General features: G+C 39.5%; 1 protein-coding gene across 1 annotated transcript; it reads left to right on the forward strand.

Moving 5' to 3' along the window:
- Positions 1 to 1,929: 1,929 nt before the first annotated feature.
- LOC119745709 (breast cancer metastasis-suppressor 1-like protein) lies at positions 1,930 to 14,522 on the forward strand. Its single transcript, XM_038222250.1, has 9 exons — positions 1,930 to 2,191; positions 5,408 to 5,498; positions 7,194 to 7,398; positions 8,319 to 8,415; positions 9,183 to 9,272; positions 10,189 to 10,253; positions 11,520 to 11,556; positions 12,294 to 12,420; positions 13,772 to 14,522. Exons 1-9 carry the CDS (start codon positions 2,065 to 2,067, stop codon positions 13,887 to 13,889), a joined length of 957 nt encoding a protein of 318 aa, XP_038078178.1. The 5' UTR covers positions 1,930 to 2,064; the 3' UTR covers positions 13,890 to 14,522.
- The last annotated feature ends 3,318 nt before the right edge of the window (positions 14,523 to 17,840 follow it).

The following is a 17,840-nucleotide window of genomic DNA, read 5'->3' on the forward strand; positions in this document are numbered from 1 at the left end:
TGTCTAAACCGGCCATGTTCCTATAGGGTTAACGAATTCATGTATATGCAAATATATAGCCGCCGCCATTTTCAGCAATAATATTATAACATCCATTTATATATTTTCTCCGCAGTAATTTGTCTAATCGTAACAAACGAGGTGTGTAGAGCCATTTATGAAACGATAATAGCAAAATATGCAAATTATCTACCTCCATTAGCGTATATACAGTGTTTTTTCTTAATATATGTAGTGGGACGGCAACAAGGAGACCGGCCCTCTAGTTAAAGAGGACGAGCACCAGGGCAGAGGTTGAGAAGAAGAGCCAAAATGATCTGACTTTAGTTAACAGACGATTGGCACTTTTATTTACTCCAACTCCAAGATGTACCGGAATGAAATAAAAACCCCATTGCTGGGTTTCTTAGGGAAATGCTTTACCCCGCAGGACACATGGTCGTCATGGCAAAGCCATGCTGGCGAACGAAAATGATGAAAAGCGAGACAGAAATGTGTCTGTGATGTGCTTAATTGAAGCTGAGAATCTTCCCGAAAAAGACCGAGCTAGAAAAGTATACACAATCTCGAGGTGCAGATGACTAATCACTCGTCTGAATATTTATACGCTAGGGCAAACATGCACCTCGACAAATGTTCAACCAGACAATGACACTACAAGCAATAATCTTGGAATTACATGTATAAAATATTTGAATGGGAAGTATACAATTACACAATAATAATCCCTAATTAAATTGTGAAAGATGGACATAAGGAGTAGCTTCTCATGTTGTTGAAGAAGAATGTAAACCGTCCTGGCGCGGGAAGCACAAAGGTCACCAACAAAGTAATGTTTCATATAGAAACATGCAGATCAGATACGTCATCTACATAATAACATTGGAATGAAATGCAGAGGTCGCCCTTGCTCAGGCACGGTTGAATGCAGGATATCGTCCTAACTTATTATTCCAGGTGGCTAGATTCATCCTTTAGCGTCAATGATATTAATTGTTTTACGGGTTTATTGGGATTTCCCCCATGTGACACCCCCAACTATCCCAATAAGTTCACCCTTTGCTATGGCCCCCTAATGCCACATAAAAGAACATGTTTTTTTTTGTAATCAAAATAAAGAATACTGAAGATTATTGGTTTTGGACCAAACTCGATGAATTTCGGTCAGTTTCATTAACACGCATTCGGCATAGGAGATTTTTCCCTAATTCAGATCATAGAGCGATTGTTGGTATAGAGCATTAGTCATTAAATAAGTGATGCCGTACATCAAAAATCACTTTTCAAAACAAAAGTGAATCTGATGGGGAACTGGTAATCATTTTCATCTAGGGTGGTGGTTGAAATACGGGAAACCTAAATAGGTTGGAAATGTTTCACACATAATTTATTATATGTTTGGGGAAAAAAAAGGTGTTTTGTTGCGTCTGTTGTGTTTTGAAACAGAGGGCACATACATGATTCTATACCAGGCTTAGGAAAGATCAGGCCATAGTCCCTTATACATTGTAAATCCGTTAGAGCCCCTATGAAAACAATTCCCGCAACCATAATTATTTGCCACAAAATTAATCCTTTAAATGTCAATATTTTCTGAAGTTCAGAATTTTAAAAATAGACCAGATAGAACTACCTTCTGCCCATCCCCCCCCCCATCAAAACCATGTCAAAATAATGACGGACAGTTACTTTAAATGTTTTTAAATCAGAAGGACACATTTAATGCATTATTATTACATAGACTAAGTTCCGCGCCGGTAAATGAAACATCCAGCAAAATTTCTGGCCCGAAACATAGAACAGCCGTTAATATAAAGATAAAAACATTAAACGGCCGTACAGTTTAATGTCTGGCACCCTACCTCGATTTGCTTTTGGCAGCAACCACAAAACACGGCTTTCTCCTTTCTGTGCTCAAATCTGTGAAACCGTTGTAGCTGGGTAACCGACTACAGCGTTAGCACACACAGCAAGACATCAAAACTGCGAGTTTGGCGCTCAGTAAATCCCCGAATTTTATCCACCGATAGTCTCTGTAAATTCGCCAGGATTCCTCGTCGAAAGATGCCGGTAGCAGAGGACACCGCGGAGAGTGAAGCGGAGGATATGGAGGAGGACAGGAGTACTCCTGACAGCGAAAATGACGACGATGATTCCGATATGGACACATCGGGTTCTGAAGACAGCTCGGGTAAAAACAAACACGCAGAAACACTATGGATTTTACAATGAACACGTTCTGATATTGACAATGCACGACATGTTTTGTGTCATTCGTTTGTAAACTGTATTCATCTGGGAATGATCATGAATCAAGCTCTTAATGCGTTAATTTAATTGTAACTGGGCCTGAATTGTTTCTTTTCCAGTGATTCCAACCTCGTAGTACTTCGTAGCCAGAGAATTTAGGCATGTTAGGGGTGTATTTCCGAGTGGCGGGGTATTCTACAATTACTCCTTTATTCGTGCAGTTGTAATTTTCTAAACAAATATTGGGATTTTATGGGAAGGTTTGGTATGCTTGACAATTGGGGTACGGAGAGAATTCCATACATGGGCGATGGTGTAGTGTAGGGCCCCTGTTTGGTTTCGATCAAATTAGAATCAAGGATATTTTTTAGTTCTAAAAAATGACATTGTCAACCTGAAGCAGACTTCTCTCAGTGTAATGACACCTTTTTGGTAATTTTTGAACAGTTTCTTGGGGTAGAAATTAAGATTTTCCTACGCGGTTTACGAGCTGGTTGGTGCCTAGCCCCACTAGTGTGGCCGTCGGTATGCTGCGCTGAACCTTTGGCCACACACCGTGGTACCGCGCGCTACTGAGGACGAAGTTTTCATAAAAATTCAGGGCAGTTTCTTACATTCTCAGTTTCTTACTTTCTTATGGTTGTATTCTATGATGTCTCACCTGTCACTTCTGGGATGCTTAGGTCTAATGATGTTCCATTTTCCGAGATATTCTTCAATCTTTCTGGAGCCCATATGCACTCGTGAAACGTCTGGTGGTGGCAGCCATTTTGAATGTGACAAGAGATGACCTCAAGCTGTGACGTCGCGTTTATGCAAATTGCTTGTCGAGCGCGCGAGGGCGCGAGTTGCAAATGCGATGGCTGTTTTCTGTGCCGTAGATCCTGAATAGAGATCGGTGCACGTGGCCCCCTGACGATAAATGCATGGTACAGGAAACAGCCGTCGCATTTGCAACTCGCGCTTGACAAGCAATTTGCATACACGCGACGTCACAGCTTGAGGTCATCTCTTGTCCCATTAAAAATGGCTGCCATCACCAGACGTTTCACGAGTGCATATGGACTCCAGAAAGATTGAAGAATATCTTGGAAAATGGAACATCATTAGACCTAAGCATCCCAGAAGTGACAGGTGAGACATCATAGAATACAACCATAAGAAAGTAAGAAACTGAGAATGTAAGAAACTGCCCTGAATTTTTATGAAAACTTCGTCCTCAGTAGCGCGCGGTACCACGGTGTGTGGCCAAAGGTTCAGCGCAGCATACCGACGGCCACACTAGTGGGGCTAGTTTGTGCCGTGCAGCGCGACTTGCGTGCTCTCAGTACACATGGTACATCGCACGGTGATCGCCATCTTTATTTTCGTGTTGTGTTTTGTCGGTGTCATCGTCATTTTTACATCCACATTTCCCTCAAAAATTCAAAACCCTGCCCTTTATCTATGACATACTTAAATGTTCTTCATATCGCCAACTAGTTTGGTTGGTCAAATAATTTAAAGTGAATTTTGTTCCCTTATACTTAGGAACCTGGCCCATAGATATGAGATCGATCGCCCATACATGGACATCACCAATTTTTTCCCGCAGTGACCTATTGTGTCAGCCATCAGAAAGCGATAACATGTCCTAAAAAGTCAAGTTTAAATAGCAGGGAAAATATTGAAGCATTTACTAAAAAAACATTTAGAACTTTTCAGACCAGTCTCATAGGGTTTGTGCACAGGGTGTCAAGTGATGTCCAGGTATGGATTTTTTTCCTGGGGGACAATTTGCAGAATACCCCGCCACACATCTATCCCACCTTGTAGCCGGCAATGCGGTTACGGAGTCATGCTTGACAGCTCACCCAGAATACGCCCCTACTTCCCACTCCATATCCCTGTATCTGCGTATCCACTTCCCGGGAGCTACTTTGGACTTGGAATTTTTTTGATCCTCCCCATTCAATTTACATTACTGATTCATCCCCTTGGAGGATATTTCTTTGTAAAGGAAAAATAGTGCCCTCTTTCGCCCCTCCCCGACTCAGTCCCATTCCGTATCCCTGTATCCGCGTATCCACTCCCCTGGAGCTACTTTGGACTGAGACTTTTTTTGACCCCCCCCCCTTTCAATTTACGTTGTATATGTACTGATTCATCCCCTTTGAGGATTTTTTTAAGGGAAATAACGCCCTCCTTTGCCCCTCCCTGACTAAATCCAGGAGCGAATTTGGACTTACACTTGTTTCTAGCTCCTTCAACTGCATAGCCATTGAATATTAGGGGGTGATCTTCGAGTGGCGGGGTATTCTGCAATTACTCTGAAATTGGATTGACAAGTTTTAAAGTTACTCAGTGGCTCTTGGTATTGTATTGTTACGGCAGTGACTGTCAGGTTCCCTGACCTAATAGTATTCAATGTCAGGATATTTGGCTCTTTGAACCAGACCTTCAACCGAATAATTCTCTGATTTTATTTCCCTTTAAACAAAAATCCTCCAAAGACACAGATTACAAAGACGAAAATAAAATCTACTTCAAATCAAAAGTAGGATTCGATTAAAAACTTAAAAGCAAAATGAAACTATTAAGAAGAAGGAAAAAAAAAGTTTGTCATAGAACGGATTTAATCCCGGGACCTTCAGCATAGTAGTCAAGCATTTAACCAATCGAGCTACCAAAGCACTCCAGTAGGGCAGTTATAAATATTATATAGATTCGCAATGGTGTTTTTTGCAATGCCGTAATGGTAGCAGATGAAAATCGTATTACGGCTGCCGTAACGATAGTCACTACATTTAAAGAAAGGACATGGTAGGCCTACTTTGCACTTGCCTTGAGAAAGCATTATTCTGTATTCTTTATTTTTATCTGTCTTCCTCTCTGTTTTCTGTCAGCCGAAATTATGGTGACTTCAAAATATTGTATGAAAGTAGTTCATAAATCTTTATTTTAATAGGGACTAATTATTTGCAGAACTTACTTAATTATGAGTGTTGAGTAAAATTTTACAGTCACAGTTTCCAAATTTTTGTTGCAGCACCAGTGAACCCTTAAATAAAGAAATATGCTTTTGTATGTTCCATGTTCAGAAGGAATCTCATAATATACTCAAGCGAGAGCTTGGATCAAGGGAAAGACATGTAAAACTGATTTTCTTTTTCTACAGAATTTGATGAGGAAGACTGTGAACGTAGAAGGATAGAATGTTTGAATCACATGAACGATCTGGAACGTCAGTTCACGGACCTGAAGGAGCAGTGAGTACAACTTTCCTTGCCTGGCAGTTTCATCTTTAATCCTAACTCCCTAGGCATTTTTGCTAGGATGTAGCCTCAATCCTGCAAAATCCTCCAATTGGCCTCATGGAAAAACAGCATATAGCCCCAATCCTGCAAATTCCTCCATACATGTATTTCTAGAATATGTTCTCTGGAGGGGTGACCACTGCCTGAATTCTGCAAAATCCTGCGGCAGTGACTGTCAATATGTTGAGGCTTGGCCAGTGACATCCTGGAGCAGTACAGAGGATTTCTAGCATAATCCAGACCTACATGTATATTTATGCATGGCTGAGCAAAAACAACACAAGGTCGGGCCCAAGACCTTGACAAAGTGCATCCTACGAAATCAGTAATGCACTGTTGCCATGTAACCTCAATCCTCCAAATTCCTCCACTTTGGCACAGAGGATTTAGAAGGATTCAGGGCGGTTAGGGTTAAGGAAAAAATATAGTCTTAACATTTAGGACTCTCAATACTTTGTATTTTTGCTGCATAAATAAAAAAAAACCAGAAAAATATAAAAATATCACAAAGTTTCTTATTGAAGCCGCTCAAGTTTGGTTTCTTTGGGTTCCCATTGTGCCATTGTTGTGTGGTCTTTTCATTGTGATATTAACCATAGGCCACTGTCATTCCATTTTTCCTTTGATAAGCTGATTCCCTTAAAAAAAACACTCAAAAAAACAAGCAAAAGCTACGCAAAGTTTCATACAGCTGGGAATATCCTCTTTTATTATTATATTTTTTTTTTTGGGGGGGGGGGTTGGAGGGGGGGGGTGAAGGGGGGGTGAATTCCCACATGTATGTCTCTGAGCCGTAAATTACCTGATGAGAGTTGGGAAAAATAAGGATTCAGTGTTATTCTCATACTTGTACTCAAGTACTGTTTTGAGAATTAGTCGTACACGAACATCAAAATAATCCGAATCGAATCCACGGTACTTTTACTCATGAAGCAAAGTATTTGGACTGGAAACTTTGATATCATACTTGATCATCAAAACTTTAAAATAGATTCGCAGGTCCAAGTATTGGACTTGGATACCTGGACTAGTTCTCCACGGTCAGAGTACTCGGACTTGAGTTGTACCCGACACCTCAGCACTAGGCAGTTCTTTGTATTCGGATAAAAATAATCAACTTCGTTGGGCGCAAGAAAAAAAAGAGTTGTTTTTCCCATAACATTGACAAACAAAAGGGTGGGTGGGTGGGCGAGTAAATTTTTTTGGGTGTGTTTTGCTCTTAACTTTTATAGCCATAAAAAAAATTAGACGGGATGATGGTCGATTATTATTTAATTTTCTATATTTTTTGTAATGCATGTATTTGTAACAGTTAACATGTGAACCAAATGTACAAGCATTACATTCACTATGTGGACTTCCGAACAAAAGAATGTCCCCATAAACCAGCTTACAAAAACATGAAATAAAAATTTCCAAAAATTCAGGACAATGTCTGCAAAAACTAGGATGCTGCGGCACGTAAATTAAAGGTAAAAACTTAAAAAAAAAAACTTTTTCCAAAAAATTAGGTTCCACTTGAAGTTTTAGTTTGAGTGGGGTAATAGAACACACAGGTATTTGTTTTCTTGGCCTTATTGTAAGGATTTTAGTGGCTAGCAAAATATTTGCAGTTGAGTTTAAATATTTCTTGGCTGTGTTTTATAGGTTATACGTGGAGAGGGTGGGGCACCTGGATTCCAAGTTGGGCCAGGTGCAGAAGGGAGATTCCATGGACTACAAGAAGCTATCGGAGTTGGAGCAAACCATGACCATGCGCAGCCACATCGCTGGAGTGCTGCGAGAACTCCGACTCAACAACATCAAGAACAAGTACGAGAGCGAGGGCAAGGCTTCTCACGAGAATCACGAGGTTAGCCTGATCGAAAGTGTTCTCTCTTTGTTTGTTTTTGTCTTCTTTTGACTTGTGCTGTGTGACTGATATTTGAATTCTTCAATTTGAATACATTTGAGGACAAGAAAGGGCTAACTGTGTCATTTCAACATATAGCCTTTACCTTTTTTTTGGCCTACATAACTTAGCTTTGTGGCTGCTAAAAGAAAGGCCAGAATCTAGACTCCAGTAGTCTTTTTCTCAAGCTCTAAACCACCATATGCATTAACCCTTGTATGCAAGCACACATGCTGTGCCAAGTTGTCCTTTCAGTCAAAATCAATCAAGTGGCTGTTTTGTAACAATTAAGATCTCCCAGCCTACATAAAGCAGGATTGACTGGCTGTGACTGTTTATTCCCCAAAAAATAATAGTTCTGCTTCCGGTTACCCTACCTACCCTATTTTGACAGCCCCTACCCTAATTTTTTTGGGCAAAAATTAGGGAAAACCCTGAAAACCATCAATTACTACCTTTTAGTATTACCCTTGACTACACGCAGACACCTCCTACATGTATGTGACCGTACACAAAAATCCCCCCCCCCCCCAAAAAAAAATCCCTACTTACCTACCCTATTTTCAAATGCCATGTAATCGGAAGCTGAAGTATTTTTTTCTGGCCCTATGTAAAGTTACAGCTATGCCTTGACTGTAGGTGATTGATAAGCCAGCTGAGCCTACCACTTGCCTGCTTTGGTCTGTTGACTTAATTTGACTAGATTAAAATATGATCTGACAGTTGGTAAATAACCTGTGTAAAAGGCATGGTAGGGGAAGAGGATTGATTTTTTGACTGTCTGTGATTGTTCAGACAGTAGGAGGGTTAAAAAAAGTCCCAACTCTTGAGCAGCTTGGATTGTGAGAACTGAAGGTTGGTTTTCTTGTATTATTTTTCAGAGTGAGAAAATGCTCCTCAAGGATATGCTGAGGGCAGAGCTGGAAGAAAAAATCAGACGGCTAGAAGAGGACAGACACAACATTGATTTCACCACTGGTGAGAATGCAGAAAAAAATGAACAATGATTTAGCATCCTGAAATAGCAATCACAGTAGGGGCCTAGGGAATGTTTTACACGCTGCTTGATGCCATTTACAGTTTAAGTACAAAAATTTAAGATTACATTTTTTTTGCTCTGTGAAGAATTTTGGAGTATTACGGAAATTGTCAAGAAAACTGCTTTGTGGGTTAGGGTTAACGTAGGCATTAGTACAAATTCAAGATATTGAGCAATAACGAAGCCTCATTATTCAAGCTTTTTTGGTAGAAATTTGTGAAGTGTCATAATTACCAAAAACACTCCTTTAACTGCGCTAGTCTTCTGCACTTCACAACTCTTCAAGTTTTGCAAAACTACTTTTTCCCGTTGAGTTAGCACCCGCATTTCAAATTCCTTTGAGGTGATCTTCTGTGGAGTATGGATAACACTCAAATCTCACAGTTCAAGTGTGTGGATAAGCTCAGGGCAAGCAGGCGGATTCAGTCACGCTACACTGCTCTCCACAGTGCTGTTTTTGTGTGTGCAGTGACTCTCTGTGTGACGGTTATTTTAACACTTCATATCCCTTCACCTGAAACTGACCTGCAGGGTTTTGAAGGGTTTTGCAAGTTGCTCAGAATATTAACTTCCCACTAGGAAGGATAATTGTGTATTTGATTTGGACATTCAAACCAAAAATGGTTATTCATTAGTTAGTAGCAAGTAAATTACATGCATGGTTCAACTGTTTATGATGCATGTGCATGTTATTTTTTATCCTCAGAGCTCTGGAATGAAACACAGGCCCTGAAGAGCAAAGGGAAGAAGTTTGACATGACTAGCGATAGAAAGAAGAAACCTGTCACTGTAGCTGATATCCTTTTGAGTAGATATTATCTGTTTATGTTCATGAAAAGTATCACATCATTTAACCCTAACTCCCTGAGCTCTCTTGTCCAGAAGCAGCCTGAATCCTCCAATTTCCTCCAATGGCAGAGAGTTAAAACTCTAAGCACCTGAATCCTTCAAAATCATTCGTTTTCTGTTGCTGGAGGCCTCTGCCTGGATCCTTTGAAATCCTCCACTCGGTTAGCTGGCATGTTATCAAATAATCGGATTTCAATGCTCATATGAGTTCATTAGCCTGAGTAACTTATTGAAATCCTCCATTCTTATCCTGTATTGTGGATTGGCAGTGCCAAGGCCCTAAATAGCTGGAGTAAAAAGGCTGTACAATAAACAGTGGTATATGCTGGATGCCTGCCCAAGTAAAAAGCAAGTAACGTCCTGAATCCTCCAAAATCATTTTTTGGCAAAACCAGCCAGAGCCAATTAAAATGAGTGTCAACATAAACACAGCATTTGACATACATTAAACTCACGCAAGGTACATAATTAAATTAAGATTGCTGTTGTTTTCCTTCTCAAAACTGCTCACAATTTTCGAATATTCAAATTGGAAAAATTCTGTGAGGATATTTAGTTGATGATTGAATATTCGGTATATTAGGCATAGCCCTACTTTGCAGTAAGGCAGTTCAGTGTTTCAACTCCATCTGCACACATCCAGATTTGCAAAAAATTCATGTTGGGATTACCAATCTGCTAAATGCTTGCAAAATCAAAATCTGACTACAGTTTAAATGCCAAAAACTTTAGACTACGCCATGTTTTATGGTGTTCATATGCTGAGAACTATGTTTAAAGTTGAACTGTTAACATCTACCAATTAAATTCACGGAAAGTTCAGCATAAATTACTGAAGGAAAAAGCCTTAACTAGAACTCCACGACCATATATTATATACAAGCTGAGAGATCAAGAAATTCTGGAAGACTGGACAACGATCATGAAGGTACATTTGGTTCATGAGTTTCCCTGTAGACATGACCACTGAACACGCACAAGGCCCCCTTCAATGGAGAAACCATTGTGCACGCTTGTGTACAATAGCTAGCACAATGTTTTCGCCATTGAAGGGGGGCATCGTGATAGAATTGATAGCATGCCGGATTGGTCTTAACTTATATGGTTTCTGTATTAATTAAAGCTGCATTTGCATTGATGTTGAGCACTTTTTTTTGGGTAACTACATATGTGATGCGATCAAGCTAAATGTCGTTTGAGTCGTTTGTCGACCCTGGTCAATTTAATTTTTTTTTTTACAGATTTGAAAAGAGCACAATCTCAGCATTACTGCTGTCAAAACCGCATGCTGATACCATCTTTAGTTCAAAATTATGGAAGTCGGAACACCAAGAGATGTGATAAAGTGATGTGATGAAGTGGCCTTAATTTGGACTGAATCTCCAAATGAAAGTTCCCCGACAAACGACTCATTTAGCTTGATCGCATCACATATGTGATTGAAAAAATAACTTATTCAAGAACAAATTAACCAAAGATTACAAGTAAAAGAAACCTTGGATTAAACTGAGCATAGTTTTATGTGTATGGATGCTCCTGATTAAAAAATTACGAAACGTTTGCTACAGTGGAACGCCACTGTAACGAACATCGAGGGATCCACAGAAATTGTTCGTAATAGCGATCGTTCGGTATAGCGATATTAAGCTGCTGGTGCTCCGGTACTCACTTTTCAATAAATAGCGCTCTTCAGAACTTCACCCTACACACCTGGTAGTTATTGAAAAACAACTTTGAACACGTGCTGATTATTGAATTATGTTAACACAGTTTTTGAGCTTACTACCCTACAGCAATAGGTGGCCTTCCCCCTCCATTCCTTGGGGAAATAATAGCCACTTGTTGCTCTTCTGTTGACATTTTCCAACAACAATGTTCGGTACGTTTTGTGCACAAAATTCGGGAGCCAAGCACGATGTTCGGTACAGCCGAATGTTCGGTATAGGGACGTTCCACTGTACTTATTCATGTATTTAATTCAAATCTTCAGAATAATTTGGGTTGGCATAACCATGGAACATGATCAGTCTGGGCTTTCGAATATCTTGGCTTTCTAATGTGCAGATTGAAATTATCAAGAAAAATCTACACATCCAATGACTAGAGAAATTTTGGCTTGATACATGGACTGAAATATTGTTTGATTAACATGTCCTTTACCATCTGTCTTGTAATATGTTATTTGTCGTTATAGGCAAGGGGTATTAGCGCAAGGAGGAAAGAGGAAGAGCGTAAGTATTCACTTATTCCACTAAAATGTAACAGATAATTTCTTACAAATTTATTAGGGTAGCTTTAGAGCAGCCTTGGAGCAGTCATGTATTCAAGATGCATAAATGATGCAAATTTGTTTGTATTTGTGAAAGAATATCTTACAAAACATTGTTTAAAAACTGGTATTTGTTTGGAAAGCTCTAAACCTGGAAGCTTTTATCAGAGTTTGAAAACGTTCAACTTTTCTTTCATTGTTTACAAACTCGCGGTTAAAAATGGAGACTGTTTATGTTGGCTAAGTGCAAGTCAGTCTTGGCCACGTTGCTCAATCAATGGTTCAAATTATCCTTCTGCTGTTAAAATCATAAAAAATTATATTGTGTGTTGCAGAGTTTTTCATTCGCTGTTTTTAGAAAACAATCTTCTGGCTCGAGTCGGGATAGTTTCAAGACATGGTAAAAAATACTAGACAGGATTAATTTTAAAATGATGATAATGATGGAGACTCGGACAGGACCAGTGTCTGTGTTACTGCTTGGCCCTCATGCTGCTAACCCTAAAATGTCCCACTCTCTTTAGCATATTACAGTGCAAACAGTTCAAAAGGTATTGAAGTACATGTACTTTATTCTCCTAAAACAAAGCTTAAAGTTGCATTCTCTTCATCTTAAAATTTAATAGGCTTCAGAGGATTTTTTTTTTTAAAAAGAAAGAATCTTGAAAATATGTTTTTTGAACTGATTTTCTTATACAGAAGGTTTGAAATCCGAGAAGAACCCATACAGTGCCAGATACGATGACGGCAAGCTGTACTATGAAGGCAGCTTGTTCAACCGACGAGACCGTATTATCATAGAAAACAAGGATGACACGCCAGTCCTGTAAGTACCATGGAATTAACCCTAACCGGGGGCCAGTTTGGGGGGTTGAAACATTCCCCCCCCACCCGACAAAAAAAAGGGAAAGGGCGATCAACGTGCGCGTGCTGAGTGTGCTCTCTGCACACAGCACGCTTGTGCATGGCGTACTGTATTCAGACACACAGCGTGCTTACGCATGGCATGGCACACTGTATGCAGACGAGGTTGAAACCATAAACATGGCCGTCCGACATATTGATTTTCTTTTTGCTAAACCGTACCCCCCCAACCACACCCAACCCATGAAAAATGTCTCACTATTCTACTGCACGTAACATGACATGAAACCATGAATCACTTTGTCATCAGGCTAATTTTTCTGACTTAAAAAAAAAGGAATTTTTTTTTATTTGGCAAGTAAAGAATGGAGTGATGGAAATACGACGTGATTTGAGGCGTTTATTTTTTCAAGATAAACGGAACAACTTGGGAAGAGTTGGTGGATGCACTATGTTAAGTGACTAACTCTGACAGATTATGTGTGGTTCTCCGTGGTTACCACTGGATTATCTTTAAGCAGGACTGTAGTTTTAGGATTTATCACTTCATATGTGGTGTCTGCAAAACGTCTCCCAAGTTGTTGCTTAAGACAACGCATTTACAAACTTGCCAACATTTTTATCTTTTTAGGATTCATTCAAAAAAAAAATGACCATAAAAGGAGAAAAATTGCTATTTACACTGGTACCTTCCCAATTGAAAGTTTTGGAGGAAAAAGTGGATGCGGAGCCCATGTTCTTTTAAGCAAAATTAAAACAGGCTTATTCACTGTTGAATATACTGGACCCAACTCCATGGCTATGCTGAGAATACTGCACTTACAATCACCACTTTATGCTTATAGCGCTAGTCAAGAAATTCTTGTAAGCACAGAATTCTTACTTAATACTGGAGGTAAGTATGCACACAAATTCCTTCACTAACCCTTGAAATGGGCTTACCATAAGCGCAGAAATTTCTGCTTCACTTAGCAGAGATTTCTCGCTTAATACTGTAAGCAGAGCCATTAAGAGGGGCCCAGATCTTTAATAATAATAATATTGGTGCTTATTTAGCGCTTTCCATTGTATCAACAATCTCAAAGCGCTTTACAATTATTACCCCGTTCATCAGGCCATGGGACCACGCGGCAGCCGATATCAGCGCTCAATCGGTCCAAGACCCTCACAGGTACCCATTCATACTCCTGGGTGGAGAGAGGCAATTGTAGTTAAGTGTCTTGCCCAAGGGCACAAACACCATGTTCCTGGCAGGGTTCGAACAACCCATTCACTTACTTCACTTATCATAATGTTTTCGATTTTCTTAACAGTGCCACAATCACTGCCGTGAACACCGGAGAGGTCTGGGTGAGGCGAACGGATGGAACTAAATCTAAACTCTACATTGCCAACTTGCAGAAGGGGAAGTACACAATTCGCCACACATGATGGGTTCTTGAAGTGTTTCATCGTGCGGTTTCCAACAAGCCTTTTATTTGAATTTGGGTATTTATTGCGTACTAACTTTTTAAACTCAGTATTTATATGCGCCTCAAAGTTAGTCACAATTGGTTGAGAACCTGTTACATTGGGATGTTTAAATTGTTACAGGTAGAGTAGACTTTTTGCAGCTATCCAAAAATAAACTGACCAAAATATGTGAAAAAGCTAATTTGTATTAAAGATAGTAATGACTCTCAACTCCCTGTGAAAGTATTCCTTCTGGCACGCTGTCATTGTGAAGAAAACAACAAAAGAAGGTCATTTCCAAAGATGCGTCAAGTGACACATCTAAAATTCATCAGGTTAGTTATTAAGCATCCGTCTTTACGTATTGAGCACTTTTGTTTGCTCAAACAAACAAAAAGCACAAATGACAAATGGTCTACTCTACATTTAATTTAATGTGGCTCCTGAGTCAATGGAAATCATCTCCTTTCCTTATTCTGTGTCACCGTATTATTTGAAAATTACTTTGACATTTCATATTTTTTTCTCTCAGAAAAACAGACTTTGTCTTGCATGCACTTTTTGCAAATAGTAGGGCTGGAATCTGAGAAATTTGGAGGGCAGTCTGAGCTTAAAAATTTAAGATTTTTAAACAAATACATGTATGTAATGTAAAGGTTACTTATGTAAAGGTCACTTTTGAAAGGAACAAACATATTTTTGAAATCTGAAGGACTGCTATTTAAAGTGGACAATGTACAAGTATTATGTAACCAGATTGTTGAACTGAACTAAATGGGCCAAGATTTCACTTTTGTTGTATTTTCTAGTAAACTGGTATGGCATCTGTGCAGTGTTCTGAACTTGGTAATGCACACGCTAAGTAACTTGGAGTTCAATAGACCTTATGCGTTAAGGCGGAGTTACAGGGCAGTGGTTTTGTATTGCAGGGATAGACATGAGTAAACTTTTTGTGCATCCATTGTTACTATGTTATAATACTGAAGAACTCCCTCTGAGATACCTGCAGCGCGTATGGTCTATCCATATTCATATCAGTCACATCATATCATTTGCATATCATTTGCATTTACACTAATCCAACAATCACAATAAAGAGACGTTCTTGAGGTGTCACCTCACGCACTTGTAAGGTTTCAGGCATGCTTGCAGTTTGGAAACCCTAACAGTCGTAGGAGCATCGAGTGTCTATGTACAACTAACTGGCTACTGGCCTTGCTTTCTCCCTAACGCCAGTGGTTACTTAGTCTGAGTATCACTCGTTATCCACGGAGCCAAGTCTCCTGTATAACGTCTGATATGTCTACACATGCAGATATATGCAAGCCGCCTGCAAGCCAATCGGAGTCAGCTTTACTAAAATCGTCACATCATTTCATTCCCAAATCAGGACTAAAACTGTGATTGGTCAATTTGAATGCATTGTTTTGTAATACAACAGCCGCGCATATGTCGTGTAACATAATACAGAGCGCGTGACCACGGCCTTTTGTTGCTGTGTCTAGCGTTTTTTTTATCCGTGTCTATGACGCGACAATGGGTGAATGACCGAAGACCCGACATAGAAAGCGCCCGCTGATTGGTCAAAATCTAGAGGTCAAGATGTGGTTGTCCTGCATAATTAATCAGCGAGTCGGTTCAAACATTATAGATAGACTAGTGTCTACTGGCATTAGGGGGAAAGTTTACCTAACACACAACTGGTGTGTGGCACACACAACTCCATTACAGGCACATGTGTACCAACCTTACCATCTTTATGTGGACCCGACAACAAAACAGGTCCACATAACGCAGGTTGTGTGTACCTTATATGGACTAAGCCAGGTCCACACAAGGTTTGGCCCTCTCAGGAAAACAGGTTTAGAGGCATTTTGGGGTTAGGGTCATCTGTCGCAAAATGAAGAGAAACACTTAAGAAAATCAGGATAAAATGTGTGGGTTGAGAGAGTTTTCACAGTGTGAGTAAAATATTTGTGCGAAAACAAAGGAATGTCCACATAGGGTATGTAATGTAAACATGGATGTGTATCAGTGTGCTACCTCCTCAGGTACATGGTTAAATGACATTAACATTGGGATGGGTGATGTGGAAGGGTAATGTTTACAATTCGGTCGATTCACAATGCAGTGCACCACCAAGCGTTTGCCACAGAGAGTGAACTTTTCAAGTTTATGGTCGACAAAACACGGCTCATTTGAATGAGTATCAGTAGACAACTTGAGCTAATTTGTTATAGATTCGGGCATAACGTTCTGCCGCCTTACAAAAAACACCATATTGATCAAAAGAAAACAAACGGGCAAACATATACTCGAATCATACGCTTTTGAAACTACTGACTGGAAAAACGAACATTTTCAAATGTCTCGCGCTGCGAATTTGTCGACCATCTCCCACAATGCACTGGGAAAAATGAAATCTCCATGGCAAACTCTTGGTGGCGCACTGCATTGTGAATCGCCCGAATTCTTGCAGTAAAATTTATCAGAGCATGTGAGTCTAGATTTGTTTAAAGTTAAAATATATTCCATGTTTGATCAGGAAGATGTAAAGAAATCAAGTCAAATGTTTTTACTGGGATTGGGAACTTTGTAAATATGTACAGCCAATTTTTCTTATTTGTAACTTTGGTATGAAAGAAGTAGTGAAAAGTAGTGGCCGGGGTGCACGGGCATATATGAAAATGGAGTTTGTAACATAAAGTTCAGAGTGCCTATTTTGAAATGAGGAACACCCTAATTTGGCCAAAAATGTGTCGATTATATGGACAGCTTCAAACCTTGTGCGTCACTATTTCTGTTTTTGTTCGTATTGTTTTGTTTTCTTGGGTTTTTTTTGGGGGGGGGGGTTGGGGAGGGGATTCCTTGTTTTTTTTAAACCAAAATTTGATATGAAATTGCAGCCATGAAACTGGTGATGAAATTTGAGCCCTAAAACTTTTTCAAAAAGTGCTTATTGCCTACATTTTTAGAGGGGCCGCCTACCAGGCCCATCTATTTTGACTATGGTAATATGTACATGCATGGTGGACACAAAGGGAGGGCGCTATGTAGAGTGGTTAAACTCTTTTGCATTTACCCAAATTTACCCACTTCACATAGCGCCTATTATGCCCAAAAGGCAAATGCTTGTAGAAGGTCTGCCTTTTTGATACTTCATTTATAGCAAAGAATATAAGGATTTAGGATTTAGGTGTGCATCACCACCATAAACTGGGACTATAAACAAACTAATTTAGCTAAAATATTCATGCAATTGGATTGTATGTTTGATTAAAGGCATATGGGCAATTCCACGATTACTCATGTTACATTTTTGAGGTACTTTTGAGATTCTTGGGCTGTAATTACCTTACTGAAAAGGTTTAATAACTGTTAAGGTTTAATAACTGTTATCCCCATGGTAGATAGAGTAGACCTAGACCTACCTAAGCACCAAAGATGACATCCAGAAAAATGTGTTATGTATGATAAACAAGACGCACAAAATCGGTTACTCACGTTATGAAAATGTAACGTGAGTAACCGTGGAATTGCCCATATAGGATCATTTGCTTTTCATGCATTTGTTTGCGGCCAATAATAACATCACTCAAAATCCAAAGAATAATGTCCAAAACCTGACCTGTTGAAGTTTCAGCTCGGTGGATATTACACTTTTTCAAGAAAACGGTGAAAAAGCATACACATCTTTTTGATCTCAAAACACGATTTTGTCAAAGGAACTGTTAATTTCTCCTTAATTTCTTCTAAATGACAACAAGCCAGATGGAATAATTTCATGGGGTGTTTAGTACCAGTATGATCATTAAAGCTTTTTGACAATAATTCACTAGGTTTTGTTTTGGGATAAACGCGAATGATCCTTTGTGCCTTTATGTGATAGAAAATTTCACCCTGTGTTTATACCCTTTTGAAATTCTGTGA

The sequence above is a fragment of the Patiria miniata genome, unplaced genomic scaffold (assembly GCF_015706575.1).
Source record: "Patiria miniata isolate m_02_andy unplaced genomic scaffold, ASM1570657v1 HiC_scaffold_7, whole genome shotgun sequence".
Taxonomy (NCBI): Eukaryota; Metazoa; Echinodermata; class Asteroidea; order Valvatida; family Asterinidae; genus Patiria; species Patiria miniata.

Excerpts from the sequence above, each read along its gene's own strand:
- LOC119745709 (XM_038222250.1), top strand. The coding sequence starts at position 2,065 with ATGCCGGTAGCAGAGGACACCGCGGAGAGTGAAGCGGAGGATATGGAG. Across the intron at positions 5,499-7,193 it reads TTCACGGACCTGAAGGAGCA|GTTATACGTGGAGAGGGTGG; the intron begins GTGAGTACAACT and ends TGTGTTTTATAG. Across the intron at positions 9,273-10,188 it reads GAAACCTGTCACTGTAGCTG|GACCATATATTATATACAAG; the intron begins ATATCCTTTTGA and ends CTAGAACTCCAC.